The 22206-nt window shown below is 39.4% G+C and overlaps 1 protein-coding gene across 1 annotated transcript in view; it reads left to right on the top strand.

Annotated features, from left to right (window-relative positions):
• The first annotated feature begins 347 nt into the window (after window positions 1-347).
• The window catches only part of pkd1a (polycystic kidney disease 1a), a 61008-nt gene continuing 39149 nt past the window's right edge, over window positions 348-22206 (top strand). Inside the window, 8 exon segments of the mRNA XM_054604746.1 lie at window positions 348-658; window positions 17380-17451; window positions 17642-17710; window positions 18765-18836; window positions 20277-20440; window positions 20919-21169; window positions 21491-21751; window positions 21896-22064. Of these exon segments, the coding sequence (XP_054460721.1) occupies window positions 348-658; window positions 17380-17451; window positions 17642-17710; window positions 18765-18836; window positions 20277-20440; window positions 20919-21169; window positions 21491-21751; window positions 21896-22064 (1369 nt within the window).

Consider the following 22206-nt stretch of genomic DNA (forward strand, 5'->3'; position numbering starts at 1 on the left):
CTACATGTAAAGGAAGGAGGGCCCAGCGGCGGCTCAGATAACTGCATGGAGTGGAAAGAGGAGGAGAGAGGAAGTTCTCCAAAACTTTTTTTTTTTTTTTTTCCCTGAAAGGATTCTGGAGAAGCTCCGTTAGATTTCCAGAAGAAGGGGATCCGATCAGAAGAATAAAAGAAAGTGGAGAGATAACGAAACAAAAAGTTCATCCCTCCTTCTCTCTCTGTCTCCTCACAGGAGAGCCGTGGGAAAGAAAGGAGGACGCTGTTTGTTTGCCTTTGTCCCGTGTAGGTGGCTTCCTTCCCAGCCTGAGAGGACTTACACCATCAGAGGCGATGAGATGTGAGTGAGCTATGCCTTGTGGAAATGGACAGACTTTATCCAAGCGAAAACATGGCGTCTGCGTCCCGAGGTTTGGCGTCTTTTCCAGTCTGCTCTTGGTTCTCTGCTGCCTGGAGGCATGGAGCTCCGGGCCGCAGGGGGACGGAGGCAGGAGCTGTGGTCCCTGTCCCGTTAACTGTGGCCCCTGTCCCGTTAACTGTGGCCCCTGTCCCGTTAACTGCAGCTGCACCCAGGCGGGGCCCCTGCAGTCCTGCGTCGTCAACTGCTCCAACATCGGGCTGGAGAGGGCCCCAGCAGACATCCCTCTGGCCACCAACGTGCTGTAAGTAAAGAGGATGTACAGTGAAGGGGACATTAACTCTCTATAATGGTGGGAATGGTGGGAATGGTTCAAACATGCTTTTAATACCATTTCAGATCATCCTAATTAAAACAAGACTGAAGACTTTTATGTTTGCTATAGCTTTCTGCTAAATCTTAAATACATTGCACTTTCTAAAAAAGCTTTTTTAACTTTGCCTTTATTTTCTATTTTAATACTAAAATGCCTTTTTCTATTTTACCCATTTCTTTGCATATGTTTTTCTTTTACTTATCTATTATTTTATTTTATTGTATGACAATGTTTATATGTGAAGCACTTTGAGTCTGCCTTGTGTATGAAAAGTGCTATATAAATAAAGTTGCCTTGCCTTGCCTTGCCTAATGGGTTATATTTACTCAAGTTAACGTGGCAAGCAAGTAATATGCTACTTTTGGTTTTTTTTTTCCATTTTTATATTTTTTGTTATTTTTTGACAATATATTTTTGGGGTTATTAATGTGTTGTTTGCCATGGGGTGACCAATGACTGTGGCTTTTAGTCTGGTTTGCCATGTTTTTTTATTTTGACCACATTTTTGCATCATCCACAATTTAGAGAATGATAGTTATCTGAGTTTGGGGTTTTGTGCTCTTGTTTTTGTTGTTGTAATGCCTGACGCCAAAAACAAACTGGTTGATCATCAATCATTTGGTTGATTGACAGAAAATAAACCAGTAGCTATTGTAGTTGTCGATTTAATGGTTTTTCAAACATTTCGCTGGTTCTAAATCTGTGTATTTACTGCTTTTCTGCATTTTGTACATTTGTAAATTGGTCATCTTTGTGTTTTGGAATACATTATCTGATATTACAGATAACGATTAATTGATTAAAAGACAAAATAATTGGCAGATTAGACAACACTGAAATGAGACATTCGTTGCATCTGGAGACATGCATATGCACTCTGACAGATGTGGGGGTTGGATTAACCCGTGGCCTTGAAAAACTTGCACCGAACCTGCACACTAGTACAGGTTGTTAAAAAACAAAGGACAGAAAAATATATAAATGATATTTCAAGAAAAGCACGCAACATTTGGATACACAGAAGGTTATTCATAAAAAAAAAAAGAGTAGGACTTTCTACTTAAAGGTTACTTTTGTGTGTGGCGCAGTCTTCTGTTAAAGGCCAGACTGCTAGTGACACTGTGTGTGTGTGTGTGTGTGTGTGTGTGTGTGTGTGTGTGTGTGTGTGTGTGTGTGTGTGTGTGTGTTTTAGTTTGGTAGTTTTTGTTGAGTTGGTCACCAGAGAAGTGAAGCTGGTGCTCGTGGGGCAGATCAGTCTTCAGCCTCTGGTGCTGCTGCAGCGAGAACATTCTGTTCTGCACCGACGGAAGACATATGTTATCAATTATTTATTTCCCCTCACACTACCTTCTTTTATTTAAGTTAGATATTTACCCTATACCAGGTCTAAAAGTCAATGCACATTATTGTGGAACTTGCTTGCTTCAAGAGACTTGACTAAATAAGAATATAAATATCTTTTAAATTGGCTTTTGTATGCAGATAAAGCTGTGTGTTTCCGCAGATATTATTTACGACTAAAGGCAGCCTGCATTTTAGTTATTCTTTTGAATGGATTAAAACCGTATGCCCTCATCTAAACAGGCTTATTTAATAGCACTTGACATTTAGTGATCGTATTTGCATGAGAGAGGAAGAGTGCTCTGTTAGGTGCCCCGTTAATTAGAGGCAAGCGCTGCAGCAGGATCTGTCTCTAATCAAGACTCTATTGGAGCGCTAACTGCATCGGTCTAGGTTAACTTCCTCGGTCCGACTGTGCCAGCAGAAGCCACATGTGGAGGTGACTCACTGTGAACATTACTGTTCTCACTAATTTGGCCTCTTGTCGGCTGCTCCCACCTTATAAGCAGAAGCATGGAATTAAAATAAGAATTTGACTATATTCATATTATAATGCTGCAGGCAGTGTTTGGCCTGTCTTACCCACCACTCTTTATTTATAGAATAAAAAATAGAATTTACTTACAGGGACTTGTCAAGGCAAAGGCCAGGCTGTCTGAAAGATGTAAAGTATTAGATATAAGCCCTCATAAAGTCACCTTTCTCAACATCAATTGAATATAGTTTTCCGTCTTATCAAGGCTACCATGAGTCTCTTCAAGGTGCTTTTAAAGCATGTCCTCCAGCGAATAGTGTCAAACTGTTTGCAGGTATGGGTATAGGGAAAGAGATATGGCCTAGAACTTGAAAACAAAGGTAATTTAATTTAATCCATTATGCTTTAGTTTTTATTTCCACAAATATGAATAGTGGGTGGCAGAAAGAGATCTCTCTCTCTGTGGTTTCAGTCCAGTTTGTCATTGGCATTTTTTGAATCTGAGACCTTGGAGGAGTAAACAAACTGGATCTGCACCTGGTTCACTGTCAAATGTTCTTTACACATCAACTAGGGGAGATGCTGTAAATTAATAATAGGCTAACAGCCGGTGGTCAAGTGTTTATGTTTTTATGAAGATAGTGTGTATCTATTCATAAGTGTGTATGTCACAATATGGGTGTGCAACCCATGACCAGGCAGTTGACATTTGACTCACTCACTCACTCACTCACTCACTCACTCACTCACTCACTCACTCACTCACTCACTCACTCACTCACTCACTCACTCACTCACTCACTCACTCACTTGTGTTGGGTCATGAATGAGAATGCTGTGTCAGCCTGAAGTTTACACTGTGTGCCACTGCGACTCTTTAACTATTGAAGGGGTGGGAGATGAAGCACATACTTACACTGTACATTATTGATATTTCATCAATAAATCTGTTGATCTTTTTTCATTTACCATTAATGACAATTCCAAAAAGCAATGGAAAATGCCCATTACAATTTGCCCGTTCCCAAAGTGAGACAAAAAAAAATCTGTTTACTATCAGGAAAGACAAAGATTATTTTCTTTACTATCATGTGAGACAGAAAAATACTATGTTTGCTATCGTGAAAGCAAAAAAATAATGTTCCCTTTACTACCATGTGAGACAAAAAAAAATCTGTATTCTCTCACGTGAGACCAAAACCGAATTGAATTTTTATCTCTGTTACAGATAGACAGTTTAGCATGGGTAGGCATTCAGATCCGGACACATCTCACCTCATTATCAACTTAGTTACCTTGCTGTGTGATGTATCATGCTCATTTTTCCTGAAGCTTAATAAACCAACTTAGCTGAGGCACTTTTACCTCCAGTAAAAAACGCTGCAGGAATTGTTGTTGATATTATAGGGATTTCAATGCTTAATTCCAGAGGCTTTTCCTGTGGTAAAATGATGAAGTGAAATTCTTATGTTCATTTTTTTCAACAAAATCAGCGTTCCAATGTGACCTTCATGTTTCTGGTTGTCATGTGCGTCAGAGGTAGAGAGTGAGAGAGAGGCATGATGGATTTATTGCTGTATTTCCTGTATTTTTTATGCACTTAATAGTGCATGAACATTTAGTCATTTAGACTACTCAGCAGTAGTTATTTAGCCAGAGCGTGTGTATTTGGACTCCTTTTTTTTTCATTTTGGACTCCCAACTAAATGATCGAAACAATTGAGAGATGATAATAATAATAATAACAACAAATAATTAATAATTTACAAAAGGTTGTGTGTGTGTTTGTTTGAAAAAACCCATAAATAAAATAAAAAAGGGGGAAAAGAACCAAAAAATATTGTACTTGATAACAAACTCTTGATAATAAATATGAATAAACAATTTTTGACGACCTGAAAATAGATAAATAACAACAAATTCCAATAATAAAAATAATAATACAATACAAAAATATTTATAATAATAATAACATGACAAATAAAAAAATCTTGAAAACAAATGTATAGCACATATTAAGTCCAATCAAAATCCAGCTGTGTGAGTAGGAATGGAGACCATTTTTCCTTGAAAAACTTGCTGTTGTTGATTTGTAAGCTGTGATTTTCTCCATAGATATATATTCTGATAAGAGGTATGTCCAGTGGTTAATATTTATTGTTTTGTTTTTTTCCAGTTTAAGAGAATTGTTTTCTTGGCAACATCATTTTTTGGGTAGTTTGATTGCTGAAATGTCCCAGCAGACAGAGCTGTGGGGATGGAGGCATTCTGCCAGTCCCATTTTGTACATTTTATATTGAGTATTATGTATTCTGTGGATGAGTTTATATTGGATTAGCTGTAGGTTTGTATTAGGAGTCATAGCAAAAATGTTTTGAATAATTCCTATCCAGAAGTCGTTGTAGGGAGATATGGACAGGTCTTTGTTCCAGCTAGCTGATGGGATTGTTTAAGAATTAGAAGTAGTCTGTAGAGGTTGGAAATTAGTTTATCGAATTTGTACATTGGATTATATCGTTAAATATTTTGAGAGGTTGAAGTTGGTTATGAGTTGTGTTGATTTTAGCTTTTAATATGGTTTTTAGTTGTATGTATTCCAAAAACTGGTGTCTCCTAAGTCCATGCTTCTGTATAAGCTCTTTGAAATCCATGAATTGATTGTTGTTGAAAAGATGTTGAAGGTGTGTGATACCTTTTTGTGCCCATGTGTGGTAGTGAAGAGGGGTGCTTTGGAGTATGTAAACACAGTGCTGGAGTGGAATTAAAAATCTTAATGACTTTTCAATGGGCTGTCAGAGTTGTGGAGATTGTGGTGGTTTTAAAGCAGGGATGTTGTTTGATGGTTGTGTTGAGGAAAGGTAAAACTGAGTGATGTTACTGCAATATAGCTGTTCAAGGTCTATCCAAGGGGTATTGTGGTCAGTTAGAGGAATCCATTTAGCAAGGTATTGTGCTTGATTTGCCAGGTAGTAGAAGAGGAAGTTTGGAGTGTCAAGTCCACATAGTTGATAATTTAAGTTTTTGTCTTTACAATAAATATGTGTGATGAGAGAGTCGATAGATTCAAATCATTTATCTGTTGGTGTGATGGGCAGCATTGAAAATATTTTGTTAATGTGGGGGAGTATTTTCATTTTGACAGTTGCAATTCATCGTATGAGTGAGACGGCTGTGGCGTAGTGGAGAGCAAGGTAGTTCTCCAATCAGAGGGTCGGTGGTTCGATACCCGGCTTCGGCAGTCGATGTGTCCTTGGGCAAGACACTTAACCCCAAGTTGCTCCCGAAGGCTTGCCATCGGTGTGGACTGGATGTTGCATGAATGTTAGTTAGAGTCTGATGGTGGCACCTTGCATGGTAGCCTGTCATCAGTGTGTGAATGGGTGAATGATATGTAATATACTACTGATTGTAAGTCGCTTTGGATAAAAGCGTCTGCTAAATGACTGTAATGTAATGTAATGAATAGATTCATCCAGCAACGGAGGTCATATTCTACTGTTTTTAATAATGGTGTATTGTAGTTAGGATGAAAAACTCTGACAGCCTTGGGGAAATGTAAATATCAAAGTATCTCATATTCATTATTAATTTTCATTCATTCAGAATCTCAGGCATCCTCTGAAAGTGAGAGGATGTTTGAACCTTGAAGACCATTCCATTTATGGTGACTGTTGCTCTGACTGAGGTCTATAGTGTCCGTATCCATTGGATGAACGACTCCCTAAAGCCAAATTTATGCAGGGTGCTTAATACAAATCTCCAGTTAACTTGGTCGAATGCATTTTCTGCATCTAATGAGACAATTATTGTCTTTATTTGATGTTATTGTGAGAGGTTAATTAGATTAAATAGTCTTCTTACATTATCTGAAGCGTGTGTTTTCGTAATGAACCCAGTCTGATCAGGGTGTAGTAAGGTGGAAATGCCAGCTTCTAATCTGATGGCTAGAGCTTTCGTAATGATCTGTTATGAAGTGTTAATTAATGACAGAGGGTGGTAGCTAGAAGGTTGAGTTGGATCTTTATTTGGTTTAAGTAGAACTGATACAGTGGATCTATTCATGTGCGAGGGAGTTAGTGACGTACTTTGAATTTTATAATATATGCCAAAAGAGCTTATAGAATTCAGGAGGGAAGCCGACTGGTCCGGGTGATTTATTATTTGGCATCTGGCGTAGGGCTTTGTGGAGTTCATCTAATTTCAATGGTTTGTCAATGGTGTCTGCATCTTGTTTATATAATTTGGGTAGGTTCAGGTTTTTAAGGAAATATTTTATTTGTGATGGGTCAGGGTCTGTGTTTGAAGATTATAAATTACTATAAAATGTCTGAAATGTTTTATTTATTTGTTGTGGGTTTTGGCTGGTTTCACCTGTTACATTTTTTATGGGTGGAATTAATGCTCTTTCCTTTTGCATTGGAAATTATTTGCTGGGTATTTGCCTGACTCATTGCTGTTTTCGAAGTTGTCATATTTGAGTTGTTGAAACACACATTTTTTATTTGTATTTTGTTTAACTTGAATTTCGCGATTTGCTGCTTTTTTGGTTTTGTTGTGATTGTTTTAGTATATAGTCCAGAAATTGCTTAATTTGTATTAATTCATACTAAAAACATTTTTACTAATCTACTCTAAATGTTGCTATATGGAGTCTGGTCTTAAACAGAACCGATGTTCTGTTGGCCTGGTCTTGTTTTCTGTTTAATGTCACAAAGTAACCACACACTACTGTTTTTTACACAGTTTTCCTTTCAGTGAAAAGCAACAGGTTCCATCTGATGAATGGAAAGACTAGATGGTAATGAAAAAAGTGAAGCAAGAAAATTTCACCTAATTTACAAAAAGGTGACCTAAAAACTAAGTGGAAGTATTGCTGTCTCTTTCCTTCTCCTCTGTGCCTCCAAATTAAAAAAATGAAGACACATCACTGGTAAAAAAAATAAAAAAAAGAATCATCTAGTGGTAGTGCAGTATTTTAACATACTACAGAGTGCAGTTGGAGAAAAGCATTCCCGTTACACACCAGTCCATCTGTTCCAACCCACACACATAATAAAAATCTCTTAGCACTTCATACAGACAGTTTATGCAACTCTGAAGTAACTTCTGGGAAATGCTTGTGGATTGCACTCAGGTTTTTTAAGTCTCTGCAGCCTTTATTTAGTATGCAGATTGCTGTGACACAATTTATCAAGGGGCCGTGTCCATCCTTGGTTCACAGTGGAAGCCAAGGGGTTCGTGTATCAGATACATTTCTTTGGCAACATGTAATTGACTGTATTGCTCGTATTTCAAACTTTCATTGCTGTTATTAGCCTTTTAGGGGTTGATTACCTTGGTCTATAGGTTATAATAACAATAAAATATTCATACATACTTATGATAGTGATATGACCGTTCACACATACAGTACCTTCCAGATTAAGGTCAGTTAAGTCAGTTCAAATAGAAAAGAACCCTGAGGCCATGTCAGAGTTGTGTGCCTCCTTTTTTAAAATTACAGTAAAAGTCCAGAAGACTTTCATAAAAGAACAAAGAGACACCCACAGATGCTTTGCACTTGCTGGGAAACAAACAAGTACATGGAAAGGACTTTATTTATTTTACTTGGTATTGAATTCAAACACAAGAGGAGTGCAACATTTGTCAGGCTGATCTCTGTGTTGTCAGACTTGAGTCAGCCGTCATCAGACTTTGCTTTGTCCCGCACAGCCGGACTTACTTCCACAGAGCTGTGTGTGCAAGTAACAAAGCAAAGTAACTATTTAGTTTCCCAACCATCTTTCCTCACGTTGTTGAGGACTTGTTTCTGTCTTTGGTTGTGTACCTTTTACCTGAACCATAAACGCACTCATGGTTCTATTAGAGTTGTGGGGTGTTACCATGGCAGCGAGCTGCAAAATACACAGTTACAGTGCACGCGTGGCAATGCGCTTTTGAGACGCGTCTTTTTAGAGCGAGCAAATTTGGCTTTGCACTGGGTGCTGAGGCTTCACAGCTGTCAGATGGAGAGGACTCAGTCTCTGAATTCATCATCAATTCAAAATCACTTTTTTGTGCCTTTCCTATCTCTGTTCCTCTCCTCCTCCAGAGGGGATTATCATCCATACAACCAACTATACACACACACACACACACACACACACACACACACACACACACACACACACACACACACACACACACACACACACACACACACACACACACACACACACACACAGGCTTTAATGAAGTGGGAAAGGAAAGATTGAATCTACCGGCCACATGCTAGGGGGAATTTGTTGTGTTACCATGGCAATAGTAACTAATGACATCACTCTCAGAAGCACAGACATTCCAGAGGGAAGAAACAGGGAGAGAAGAAGAAGACAAGACGTCTCCCATGCTCTCCTCCTCTGTGTGTGTGTGTGTGTGTGTGTGTGTGTGTGTGTGTGTGTGTGTGTGTGTGTGTGTGTGTGTGTGTGTGTGTGTGTGTGTGTGTGTGTGTGTGTGTCCATGCACTTATTAATTTTTAACTGCTGGTAACAGAAATGTCTTGGTTCATTATTAACTCATTTCAGTGGTGGTGGTTACACAGAAGACTGAAAAAGGAACTCACTTTCGCAAGCAGGCCTGTGTTTTTGTTTGTGTGTGTGTGTTGGTCTTTTGCTTTTGAAGGTTTCTTGAGCTTTTGTTTAGTTTTTGGCACTGTAACTCTTCTCTCTTCTAGCTCACACCTTCCAACACCAACACAACTGACGGCTGACACAAAATACGCTGCTCTGTCATAGACTTTCTTGTGCACATGTGGGCATCGCAATAGTTTGCTGCATCTCTTCCTGCCGTGTTGTGTTGTGTGATCACACAAGGAAAGGTCTGAAAAGGAAATGGATATACAGTTTGGGAACTAAAATGGTAACAGAGGATAAGATCTGTGAGATAGTGTGAGAGATTGATGCTAAAATAAATGACACTGTTTATCCAATCAAAACATGCAGTGTAGACTTCATCATCGCCAGAGAACAGCAGCTGGTGTTTAAGCTAGAATTAATTCTGATTCAGTGGATTCAGATAGCGACAGTAAAAATATCCATAAAATGACTTTTGCAGCATAATCCATCACTATGCGTTTTGGCCAAATGCTCAGTATGTTCAAAACTATAAAATATATTGCAAATTTCCCCGCTGCGGGACTAATAAAGGATTATCTTATCTTATCTTAAACACATAAGTAAGAACATCATAGCTTTGATGATATAGTCACACTTTGCTGGACAGTGGACATTTGTATTATTATGCTGCAGGAGTGGTTTGAAAAGTTTCTCTGGATGTTTTGGGAGGTATTACCCCAGGAATCCATTGAAACTGATCAATTTCAAGCTAACCACAGTCACTTTTACAGCCTCTGTATACACATGCCTCCAGTGATTGAGTGTTTGACACCGAAAAGATAGAGTATCGCTTCAAGAAAATAGGGGCACTCATGGTGCATAGATGAATAGCCTACATGTAGAATAGACACATATGACTTATATACAATATAATTAAGTATGTAGCTGTGCGCAATACAACTAAATTGTGTCCTCTTGGCTTTATGGTAATGAAGTTGTCCAAGGTTTCCTACATTAGAGCTTAATTTAGCATATTGTCAAGCAAATCTGAGTGGTGGGTTCTCCTGAAGGAAAACACATAGTATGCGTTCAGTGTCTTACATATTTTTTTTAAAGAATCTTACCTTTATTATTGTGTCACATCAGATATCTGCATTGCATTTTAATGTGAAGAGCATAAAATAGGAATGAAAGATTAAGCAAGAGAAGATACATCTTTACAGAGTAGATCTTGATTATTTAAACTCAAGCATTCCTTTTACATGTTTCAATGCCTTATAAATCATTGTCATGTCTTTCATACAGCCGTAACGGCAGTAAAAGAGTGAAACGCACTATGGCAGGCATTCAAGAGGTAACATTCGACTTTTGCTCCAGCTCGACAAAAAAACTTAACCTGTTGACTCCCTTATGTTACTTCCCATGGAACGAAGTGGAGTGTGATAATTGGATTTTGTTCCTTGCATTTACATATAAAAAGCCTGTGTGTGTGTGTGTGTGTGTGTGTGTGTGTGTGTGTGTGTGTGTGTGTGTGTGTGTGTGTGTGTGTGTGTGTGTGCGTGTGTGTGTGTGTTTGTGTGTGAGTGTATTGCAAAGAAACACTCCCTTTATAGTATGCAAAGATATAAAGTTATCTAAATGCCAAACAGGGGTTATGAGGCTTGAAAATACAAAATATATTGTTTTGGATTTTATTGCCTCTAAAATGTGGAATTAAAACCCTGCCAGAATGAGATACTGCAAGTCGGTAGAGGGTTTCATTTTCATTCAATGTCGTGACGTAATTCAAATTTCATAACAAAAAGCTATTTTTGCATTTTCAAGTGAAGGAACGTTGTTTGCCATTACCAAGCGGGAAATGTCCCATGTTTTTTTCGGACTCACAGTAACCTTAAACATGATAATGAGAATAAGGAAATAAGGAAGATCCATCCTCATCGATTTGTTCAAAGAGGATCCACATTTGTGGACCTGTCTGTGTTGGTTTTAAGTTAAAAAAGGGGCATCTTATTTTTTTTCAATGCCAGTGAACCAGCAAGCAACACATGAAACTGGAACAGGAAAAGCCTACAGAAAGAGCAGAGAGCACAGTGAACAAAGAGTCAACAAAGGGAGCAAACGATGAAGTGGCTGTTACCTAGCTCATGGTGTGGAGGGCCGAGCCAAATTAGTCATTTTGCTGGCATTTCTTCTCTCTATGCTGTCAGAGCGGCTGCAGCTTTGCTTGTCTGGATGGTGTCGGAGGCTTATTAAACTGCTGGCATACTTCATTATCATGCTCTCTGCTCTTTCTGTTTCACTTGTTGCATCAGTTTATGTGGAGCTTTACACTTCTAGAAACCTGAAATAAATTACACTACAGTCCTGCATACACAGAAAACAAACAAAACCGGGTGTAGATTCAAAGCTTTAAATATGCATATACATGATTTTGTTTTATAAATGTAAAACATTGTTTATCTGTGCCCATGTGCAGTAGCCTGATTTCCACCAGTTAATCTGCTGTTTGCATGGAATCACCCCTGCTACCCTAGTCTTTAAACCCATCAATAAAAGAAAAAGGGAGAGTGCCATCACCATGTCTGTGTGGCATTAGTAAGGTCATCAAAAGAAACCTGATCAACCTTTAGTTAACCAGATAAGTCAATCCTGAACCATTCCTCATTTACATTGATGACCTGGCCAGGAGGCATTCAATACAAGAGCATTAGAGCGTAGCTAAAATTAGTGAAATAATAAAACAGTTTTTCATAAAACATGCTGACTTTAGCACTTGTCAGCCTGTCAGCCTCACAGAGCTGCTAAGCAGGCTGTAGACTGCACATGGGAGAAGTTTGCCTTAAAAATCATAATTGCGTTCAACGTTTAACATTTAATTAGGATGTTTCAGTCCTGCCAAGTTAAAATGTAAATTGAGGTGGCCTGATGAACAACACATACAACACATAGACCAGGTGTACATTTAAATATTTAGAGTGAGGTGGAGGATGACAAAAAGAAGATGATATCCATCTTTATTCTTTTATGTTGTTAGCTAGTTTCAGTAAATGAGTGTGGTTTATAAGTCCACACAGCTATTTACAAAATGCCAGTCAAAGACACATTTATAAACGTGACTTTAATTTATTTATTTTGTGAGCTCAACTTTATTTTATCCTTTTTACCTTTGTCTGCTTTTCGTCTTTTGCATAATTATATTTCTGTGTTTATGTTCTATTAATTTGTTGTTCGCTTCATTGTGACTTTTGTCTCAATATGTAGGATGATATTTTGATACTGATGCATTTATTTTTTGGGACAATTTTGACATGATAGATTGCAGCAATGTGTGGAAGATGGGTCTACACTGTCGTAAATGTAGAAGTAGAGTTTTTAAAAGTTTTTTAGGGTGCAAAATCAAAAAAACTCAAACTGGACTTGTTGTTTTTCTCCCTTTTCGTAGTCACACCCCAGAAACACTGAAAGCCGGAGATACATTTATGTTTTAGGCCCACAGTTTATGACTTTAAGATATGTAAGACTCACACAGCTTAATTTACCAGAAAATGAGTCAGTGTTACGGGAGTTTTGTTTTTCTTGCATTCATCGACAGCATGTAAGTGTTTGTGAGTATTGGTGTGTATGTCTGTGTGCTGGTCTTTGAGTGAGTGTGTTGAACCGCTGCACACAGCTGCCCCTCACTTGCCAGCTGGACACCAGACGACCCAGGCAGCAGCAGCTGGAAAAACGGACAGAATGTTCTAAAGAGGAGAGGAGATGAGAGGAAAGGAGAGGAGAGGAGAGGAGAGGAAAGGAAAGGAGAGGAGAGGAAAGGAGAGGAGAGGAGAGGAGAGGAGAGTGTTTGTGACCCAAACAGACATACCAGGAAGCAAAATGTTTGGCCTTTTTAGACTAAACCTCTGCACTCAACACCCATGTCTCCCTAACTCCTCGCCCCATTCCCCTACTTTAATGTTCTATAGACCCCCACACACATACACACACACTTACACACACACAGCATGAGGTGCTGGCTGTCAGCTCTCACATGAAGCAGTGTGCAGGAGACTGGCCCAGCTAGGACAGGCCCCCATGGGACAGGCAACCCACAGTGGGGCGATTGTTCTCCAGACCTGGCCTGTGTTACTCACTGCTGGTTCCCCCTCAGTTTATCCTCTGCTTTTCGCCTTCACATCTGCCTTCTTCTCCTCTAACTCCATCATCCTTAAACCCTCCTTTGCTTTTTGTCCCACTTCCCTTTCTCGTCAGACTCAAATAAGTCAGCCCAGCCTTCGAACATAAACAAAGCAGCACAGTGGGGAAAAAAAGTGGAAAGAAATTGGGAGAAGTGACTGGGGGAGGAAGGGAGAACCGGAGGAATCAGGCGGGGAGGCTGAGGGGGATGAAAGCGACCGCAGAGCAGTCTGTGTTTAGTGGGTTAGTGGAGCGCTGGCCTTCACTTACGGGGACTTGGACCACTTCGCCACCACGATACAGCCGATACCGAGCTGTCCAACGATCAGACCTACATCACAGTTATCATCGCAAAAACGTATTTTCTTCCTATTTTTGTGCCTGTGGTAGAAGTTGAACGGATATAAATCTACTTTTGTGGCTTTCTTTGTCTTTTTTATTTCTTCCTTCTCTCTTTTTTTTCCAGATTTATTTTTTCCTTTCCAGAGCCCGTACCCACTCCTCCTCTGTCATTCCCGCTGCCCAAGCACGGAGTAGTCAATGAGGAGTGTGTGTGTGTGTGTGTGTGTGTGTGTGTGTGTGTGTGTGTGTGTGTGTGTGTGTGTGTGTGTGTGTGTGTGTGTGTGTGTGTGTGTGTTCTCATCCTCCAGCTCAGAATAAGTGGCACCAGACAGGCCTTATAAGGAGTGGTTAGATCATTGGCCACACCGTTAGTAAAACAGAACCATATGTGTGCTGTGTGTGTGTGTGTGTGTGTGTGTGTGTGTGCGCGTTAGTAAAACCATGTGTGTCCAAAGGTAGCTGAGAGAACGGGAGCCTGTTGCTAATAGACATGGTGAAGGTCACATTATATGGTCACGTTAAACACACATGCGCACAAACACACTTTCTCTGCACTTAATCCCCTCTTGTCCATGCGGAGTCGCCCATAAGGTCATAAAGAATGTTTCTGTATACAGTTGTGTTGTAATCACACACACACACACACACACACACACACACACACACACACACACACACACACACACACACACACACACACACACACACACACACACACACACACCTGGCGTTGATGTTGAGATCATTACATTAGGCGAGGTGACAGCCTAATGTGTGAATGATCAGTTTGTGAGAGGAGCGTCTCTGTGTTGTCCTGTTTCATCTGCTGATGGGTTTAGCAGAGATCTCTCTTTTTCTCTCTTTTTCTCTCTCTCTCTCTCTCTCTCTCTCTCTCTCTCTCTGTTTCTCTGTCTCCATCTTCTTACACAGCTTGTCTGGAATGTACAGATGTTTCCTTTTGGGAATGGGCGTCCTGCTCTATTCACACACACACATAGAAAGAAAGAGAGAGAGAGAAAGGGGTGTACATTCCCATACACTCAAACACACATTTCCGTGTCTCAGACTTTGATTTTTAATTGTTGCTGTGAAATGAGTGTCAACTGAACACACTCAAGGTCTTCTGTCACTCACACACACACAAACACACATGGTGTGTTTTGTCCTCCAACAACCTCTGGCTCCTTGTTGTTTTTTTCTCTCCATTTTGTTTCATTCTCACGTGCAGCTGAGGCTTTGCTGTAAAGGCACACTCAGGATCCTCAAGACACATAGCTTAGCTCGACTCTGTCCTGCTTCCTCCGCTGCTCTCCATGTCTTGGCATCTCACCTCCACTGTCCCAACAAAATCAGTTTTCTCATTTCCTGACTCGCTTTTCTGCTGGTGCCTCACTGACTCCAGGTGATCAGTATGGTACTGTTTAGTTTCCGTGTACTGCACATACCGTTATCGCTGTGTATGCAATGCAGGCATGTGTGCCTGTCTTACTATAAGCTGGTATTAGCTAATTGAAGATATACTGTATTATTATATATGAAATAATCTAAAATATTTTAGTTGAAAAAAATTGCAATTTTCCTGCAATTAAATTTACTCTGTCTCATTTGCAGGTTTATTCTTCAAATTTGGCAATTTAGAAGTAACTGAAAGAAATAAAAAACATTTCTGAATTTGAGTAACTCCTTAAATTTAGTCAAGTATCAAAGTGAATCCTGTCTGCTGATTCTTGCTCTACCTCCCCTTCCTGCTTCTTGTCATTGCTAAAGATGAAAAATGTGTGCAAGAGTTGATCATTATTCCTACGGTGTTTAGAACACAGGGAAAGAGGTTAAAGAAAAGACAAAACCTGCCGCCATCTTGACATTTTTTACAGTAGACTCAAAAAGAAGCACTCAATCGACCAAAATGGAGCAATATACGGTCTTCAGAAACGTGCGCTAATAATGATAAGTTATGTACATCGAAGACATTCCTATCAGCTGCTATTTCTTCAATTAGGTGTTTTAAGTATTATCAAATAAACCATCTTCAGATTGGATATTTGTTCATAAAGCCTTGCGTACTTTTCAATCTCACTTTAGTATATTGCACAGAAATACCTATACATGTACTTCTCGGTACTTTAAATTTTTTTAACTTGTCTTAACAGCATTTTAAAAGATTCCTGAAATGACTTCTTCTCTAACCAATCAATATTTTCCATATGGACCTCCCATATAAGCTGGGTCAAACCAATATATAACTTTGCAAATGTGTTACTGTATCTTTTCTATATTGTTTATATGTGTATATAAACAAACAAACATAAAGGAAGTCTGTGACTTGATGAAGTGCAATACAGGAATATGTGAATGTGGGAGAGTGACATCTACAGTAGTTTCCTCATTAGCTGCCTTCTTCCATCTTTCATTCACATCCTGACTCACAGGGGTTTATTTCCTACTGTTTAATTGAAAATTATTCCCAGTAATAATTCACAAACCCAATTAGCCAAATTAAACCACTAATCTCATTATTAGGCAACTCACGTCCTTTCTCATTAGAGGTTTAGCGTTGGGTGGCATCATTTTGCAGAAGTAAAACATGACTCAACATGTGTCGATTGATCTTGTAACTTAAAAAGGCATTCCACCCTTTTTACACACACTTTGGTTCTGGAGGTTATATCTTTCTACTTATTTATACATTTTTTATGTTGATTTTTTTTCTTTCTTTAGTCTTAAAAATGAACCCTGATGATTTAGTAGTGATGTCATCAGCTCTGGATTTTCAACTTTTTTTATTTTACAAAAAAGCCTGCGTCACAAACTGGAGGCATGTGGTTTGAAATAAGTTGGCATTTACAAGGCAGTGAGGGCCTCACACATGTTTGATATTGGTTGCATTATGGGAAATGTAGGATCTTGTGTTTCTATTACTAGGGACAAAAAAGTCTGAATGCCTTGACCTTGGCTCCTTTGAGTCCTCACATTCTATTTAAATATAAGTGAGTCACCCAAATTGTCTACGAGAGTCCCCCTTTTATTTAGGTGAGTTTATTTTTTTAATTTTGATTAAGGAATTACATGTTGTAGGGTTTTGGTAGCTGTAAGGTCTAACACACACACACACACACAGACACACAGACATAACACACACACGCAATGCAATCATTTTGACCCTAGTTTAGATTTGGCCACGGACCGTTTTCTGGCACTCTCTACTAGAAGCCATCAAATTAAAGGCAAAAAGAAATAGCTATAAATGCTACTTTATGAGATAGGGGTTAGTTCACAGACTCATGGGTTGGCGAACACATTGACTGAATGAACTGAAAAAAAACAAGGCTATCCCATCTTAAACAAAACATTTTTCTAGTTCCTAAAAAGTTTAAAGTTATGATATGTGATTTATTTATTTTCCTTATCTGACAACAGCTGTATTATGATGTCATTGCAAAAAATAATATTAACCAGAAACTCCTGTATTGTTCTTAGTGTTTTGTTCTTTGGCACATCTCCATCACATTTAATGTGTCTGGTTTTACTGATCTCCACCTCTGTCCGTATGAGCTAAACGTATCTCTCCTGTTCTCTCTCCTTTGCTGTCATTACATTTTCCCAGCACTTAAACAACCGTATTAAATGTTAAACTACTTTGTAACATCTGTGGGTGTGTGTGCCTGCAATAATTTTGCCCTGCTTGCATCCATTTTAAATGTGGATGCATTGGTTTGTTCCCGCAGAGATCTTTCCAAGAACCACATCACCTCCCTTGATGCCAGCCTGCTAGATCGTCTCACCGGCCTCCGAGAGCTGTGAGTATGCATAGCAGTATATGTTTGTGTGTTCACATATTGTGTGTGTATATATATATATATGTGTGTATGTATATGTATAAACATATATATATAAAATCGTTAAGGTATCTTAAAACTAATCTCTCTGTATCTCTGTTGCTATATTTGACTATATATTTATCTATATATCGATCTATCTGTCTTTAAGGTATCTTCAATGGAACAGGATCAATGTTCTCCCTAGAGGGGTATTCTGCTGCGGGCCGCTGTCAATCCTGTGAGTACAAAGTCTAAAGAAGATGAGGACCTCGCAAACCCAAGGTTGAGAGTAGAATGAGGAATATGAAAAAGAAAGAAAGCTGTAGGGAGAGATGCTTGGTTTAGTCTGGATTTAAGTAGGCAGAAATCCCTGGAGTGAGCTCACTGGAACAGAGAGTTTTCACACAAAAAAAGCACACACACTGTATATTGCACACACAAACACACACACACACACATACCCACGCAGCCACGCACACACACCAATCACAGCACGATTAAATTCAATTATAGCTTACCGCTCCAGGCTCCTACTGAACCTCCCTCCACCCCTCCCTCCATCTCTCCCTTCCTCCATCCATTACCTTATTTCTTCCACCCATTTAATGGGTGTGCTGTGTGTGTGTGTGTGTGTGTGTGTGTGTGTGTGTGGTGTGTGTGTGTGTGTGTGTGTGTGTGTGTGTGTGTGTGTGTTGAGAGAGGACTCTGGTGGTTTCCATCAGTTCCTTCCAAAACCACCACACAACGGCCCCATTATGTAGCCTTCTGGATAGAGGAGAGAGGGAGGGAGAAGATGAGTGGAGGAGGAAAAGGGAGAAGAGGAGTAAAGAAAGAAAAAGAGAGAGAGAGGAGCTTGGAAACAAAGTAGAGAGACACATCAAAAGCCTGAATGTTATCCTCTCCTCAGCACTTTGGTTGTTTGGGATTTAGTTTGTTCTTTAATCACTCAGTTTTGTGTTATATTATATATTTGAGTTATATGAGTTATTTTTGAGTAAAGATGACACGAGAATGTCCACTTCTTTGATTAACACAAACCTAAAAGTCATTTTTCTGCAGTAATTTACAATCAGATAATCATGTAGAAAAAACAGTTTCACATCTTTATTCATCCAGTGACTCAGTTAATCCCTTTCAAGTTTTTTAGTCAATGGTAAATTCACACCACATTCATCACTCATTTTGCCAAAATGACAATATCATAGTAATTGCCACAAACCGGTGCAGTCAAAAAAGTGATTAAAGACTTGTTTCAATGTCAACAGTGATTTAATATTTTCTGTTTCCCTCAGCGATTTGAGTAACAATGCCATCACCACCATAGAAGAAAGAATATGTGACAACCTCTGCAATTTAACTCAAATGTAAGTCATCACAATTCATTGTTTTTTTCTCTCTGTATTATTTTCTCTCTTGTCTCTCCAATAAATATAGTAATATGACATGAAAATATAATTAGACCCTATTTAAAGACACACACACACACACACACACACACACACACACACACACACACACACACACACACACACACACACACACACACACACACACACACACACACACACACACACATAAAGAAGCATTTGTGCAAACAAACATACATCTGATCACACATGCTTAAATAAGCAACACGTTTCCAGTTACCTCGCCCACACACAAGATGAATGAAGCTTTATTTCGTACTGGAGTGGGAGGTGATGAGTAGTAATTATTCCTCACTAAGACTTCATATGAGACACTAGTTTTCTTCCTGAGCAGAGTTTAATTTAACAGAATAGATGATATTATACACCTCATACAATCTTATGTTTTATCTGTACTGTCTTTCTTCCCTCCTTCCATCTCTTGCTCCATGTCTTCCCCTTGTCTCTCAACTATGTTTTCTCCTTTTCATCTGTCTTTCCCATCACCATTTCTTCTTCTTTTCCCATTCATTTCCCTTCATACTCTATTCATTTTTACATCATTGATATTCTTTGTCTTGTCCACTATTGAAAAGGAATGCAGCTTCTCTATGGCAGACATTTTGATATATCCAAGGGCATGGTATTGTGCAGCCTTGCTCACATGACTGAGCGTTTCTTAAGATTTATCTCTACAGTTAAATGGATGTGGAGCTGGTGTATTGTTGGTAACTGTCTTGTAAACCACCTCATTTATGAACTCAGATAATATGGTGATTACCTGTCTATGTAGTGCTGGTCTTTAACAATTACTGAGGATTTGTCCACAATTTGGTAAAGATGTTGAAATAACGCAGGAGTAATATCAGGTATGAGGCTGCTGCCTAAAGATCCCAGGAAGCTGCAGAACAACCCAAATGTTTGTTAATGTTGGTGTAACCACTTGTCTGCTGTGCTCTTCATTGTGCTATGGACCCCCCCTTGAGTTGTTGTTGTTCCTTAATTAAGTTTGAATTGAATTGAATTGTAAGCAAGAGGGAAAAAGCTAACCTCTGTCAAAGGTTCTGTCATACTTCTTGAAATAAGTCACATTTAACTCCACTTTGTATCTTGTAATATTGGCATTATGGTTTGATTAATAATTAGCTTATAACAAGATACAAAAACTGAAAGGATCCTTTTATTTTAGTTTAAAGGTGTATTTTTAAACTTTTGGCAGGAGCTGTTTTTTCTTACTGTTGGCTGTCTGATATTATTTTTGTCATCTAACTCCATTGAGTCAGCAAACAAGTTTAAGTGTTATTTTAATGCACTGAAATGTGCTCACGTTAATCTCTGTGAGTATTATCATGTTTCACCATGACTGATCCACTTCCTCCCTGTGCTCCTCTCTTCCAGGGACCTTAGCAGTAACCCCTTTGATTGTGACTGTAAACTGTTCCGGCTGGTCAGCTGGCTCCAGGAGAAAGGGGTGCGAGTTCGTCGGCCGGAAGCCATGCTATGCAACCACCCTCTGGAGCTGCGCGACCAACCTCTGCTCAATGTCAGCCTGCTCACCTGTGGTACGAAACAAACAGACGCTCACACAGACTCTTGCACATGTCAAATTTACATGTAACAAAAATGACTAATACAAAAACTTCCCTGTCACTGTCTTTTCAGATTTATCTATACCATTATAGAAGTAGTTGAGAGAGTTATTTTACCTAAAATGAAGTCTCCCATAGCAAGCTGAACCCCGAAAGATATCTTGCAAGCGCACTTAATGTTTAACAAACAGGCCAAAATAGGAAATCTATGAAAATGTGTAACAAAAGTGGAATACTTAGTAGTTGCTTTTGGGTTTTTAGACACAAATATTCAAAATAACCTGAAGGTCAAAATGAATGTTCAAATGTCAAACTTCTCATGAGTTGACCTCTTTTGATTTCTTTTGCTGGTTTGGACAGAGAAGGTCTGATGCTGATTCAAGTTTTAAACAACATATGAGAGAAAATATATTTGCACTGCATTGACTGAAAACCTTTCCTTCTTCTCCAGGTCTCAACTACGCAGGTTGTCTTGAGGACAGCAGCAGTGGAGGAGGTGGACGGAGTGAGCTGGTTATCTTCTCTTCCTCCACACCTGGAAACTTCACGCGCGAGCAGTGCAACAGCGTGTGCTTTGCTGCATCACACCGCTATGGGGGTTTAGGGGCGAGGCAGGAATGCCTCTGCAGCACAAACTCAGAGCCAAACTTCATCAGCGAATCTCAGTGTTCAGCTGCCTGCACAAACCCCCATGTAATGAAGGTAAGCAGCTCACTGTGGTCCCAGAGTGTAACTGTTGCACTCGTAAGAACGTAAGATGTCAAATAGCTCCTTTAGTGTAGCTTGCTTTGTTCCTTTTTTTGTAAACACAGCATTCAGGATTTCCTCTAAACCTCCTATAATCTACCAATAACTTCCTTCTGTGGCTTGAATGACTCCCCTACATCCTCAGATTCAGTTTCCTGCAGAGCTGCTGTACAGAGCAACTGAGGAGAAGTTATCCAAAACTCCAACTGAAAATAAAGATTTGTTTATTTTAAATCCGAGCAGTTAATTCACACAGAAACCTTTTCTTCCTCACAGGAATGTGGGTGGACTCTGGCTCATGACGTGTTTGCGGTGGACTTCACTGTCTCACCGAAGCCTCTCCCACTGCAAAGTGTCCACGACAGCATCAGTTTCTCCGCCGCGTCCTCGGTCACCCCGGTAACCCTCTCCTGGGACTTTGGTGACCTTTCGTCCCGGGTCAACACTACAGAAACAGGGGTCACCTTGGTAACTCACAAATATGGACTTCCGGGACATTATGCAGTCAGTTTGATGGCTTGGGCTGGACACAAGGAGGTGAGAGAGAAAAAATATGAACTCTTTTAATTATTTTATTTTTTTACAGTATAATAAAATAAAATAAATTCTGTTATTAAAAACAGTTTTTAACATAATTACATGTGATTTTAATATTTTATTGTATCATTTGTTTGTGTTCAGGTACGTTCACGCGGAGAAGTGACCGTGACACTTCCACCCAAACTGGAGCTGCGCTGTCCACCTCTAGCTGTGGCCAATAAGAGCCTGGAGATCACACTTGTCAGCTGGGGTGCTGATGGCGTGAATGTAGACTGGCAGATTTTAAAGGATGGTGTCCAGGTTGCCAAAGGTAAGATACACCAAATGCCTCTGATCGACAGTCAATATACTAATCAGCACAGAAATGGTGTGACTCTAAACTGCTCAAAGTATCAACAGTCAATTAGCACTGTGGCTCTCTGTGGGTTTAATCAGGAAATTTAACAGGATAA

The sequence above is a fragment of the Anoplopoma fimbria genome, chromosome 9 (genome assembly GCF_027596085.1).
Source record: "Anoplopoma fimbria isolate UVic2021 breed Golden Eagle Sablefish chromosome 9, Afim_UVic_2022, whole genome shotgun sequence".
In the NCBI taxonomy this organism is placed as follows: domain Eukaryota; kingdom Metazoa; phylum Chordata; class Actinopteri; order Perciformes; family Anoplopomatidae; genus Anoplopoma; species Anoplopoma fimbria.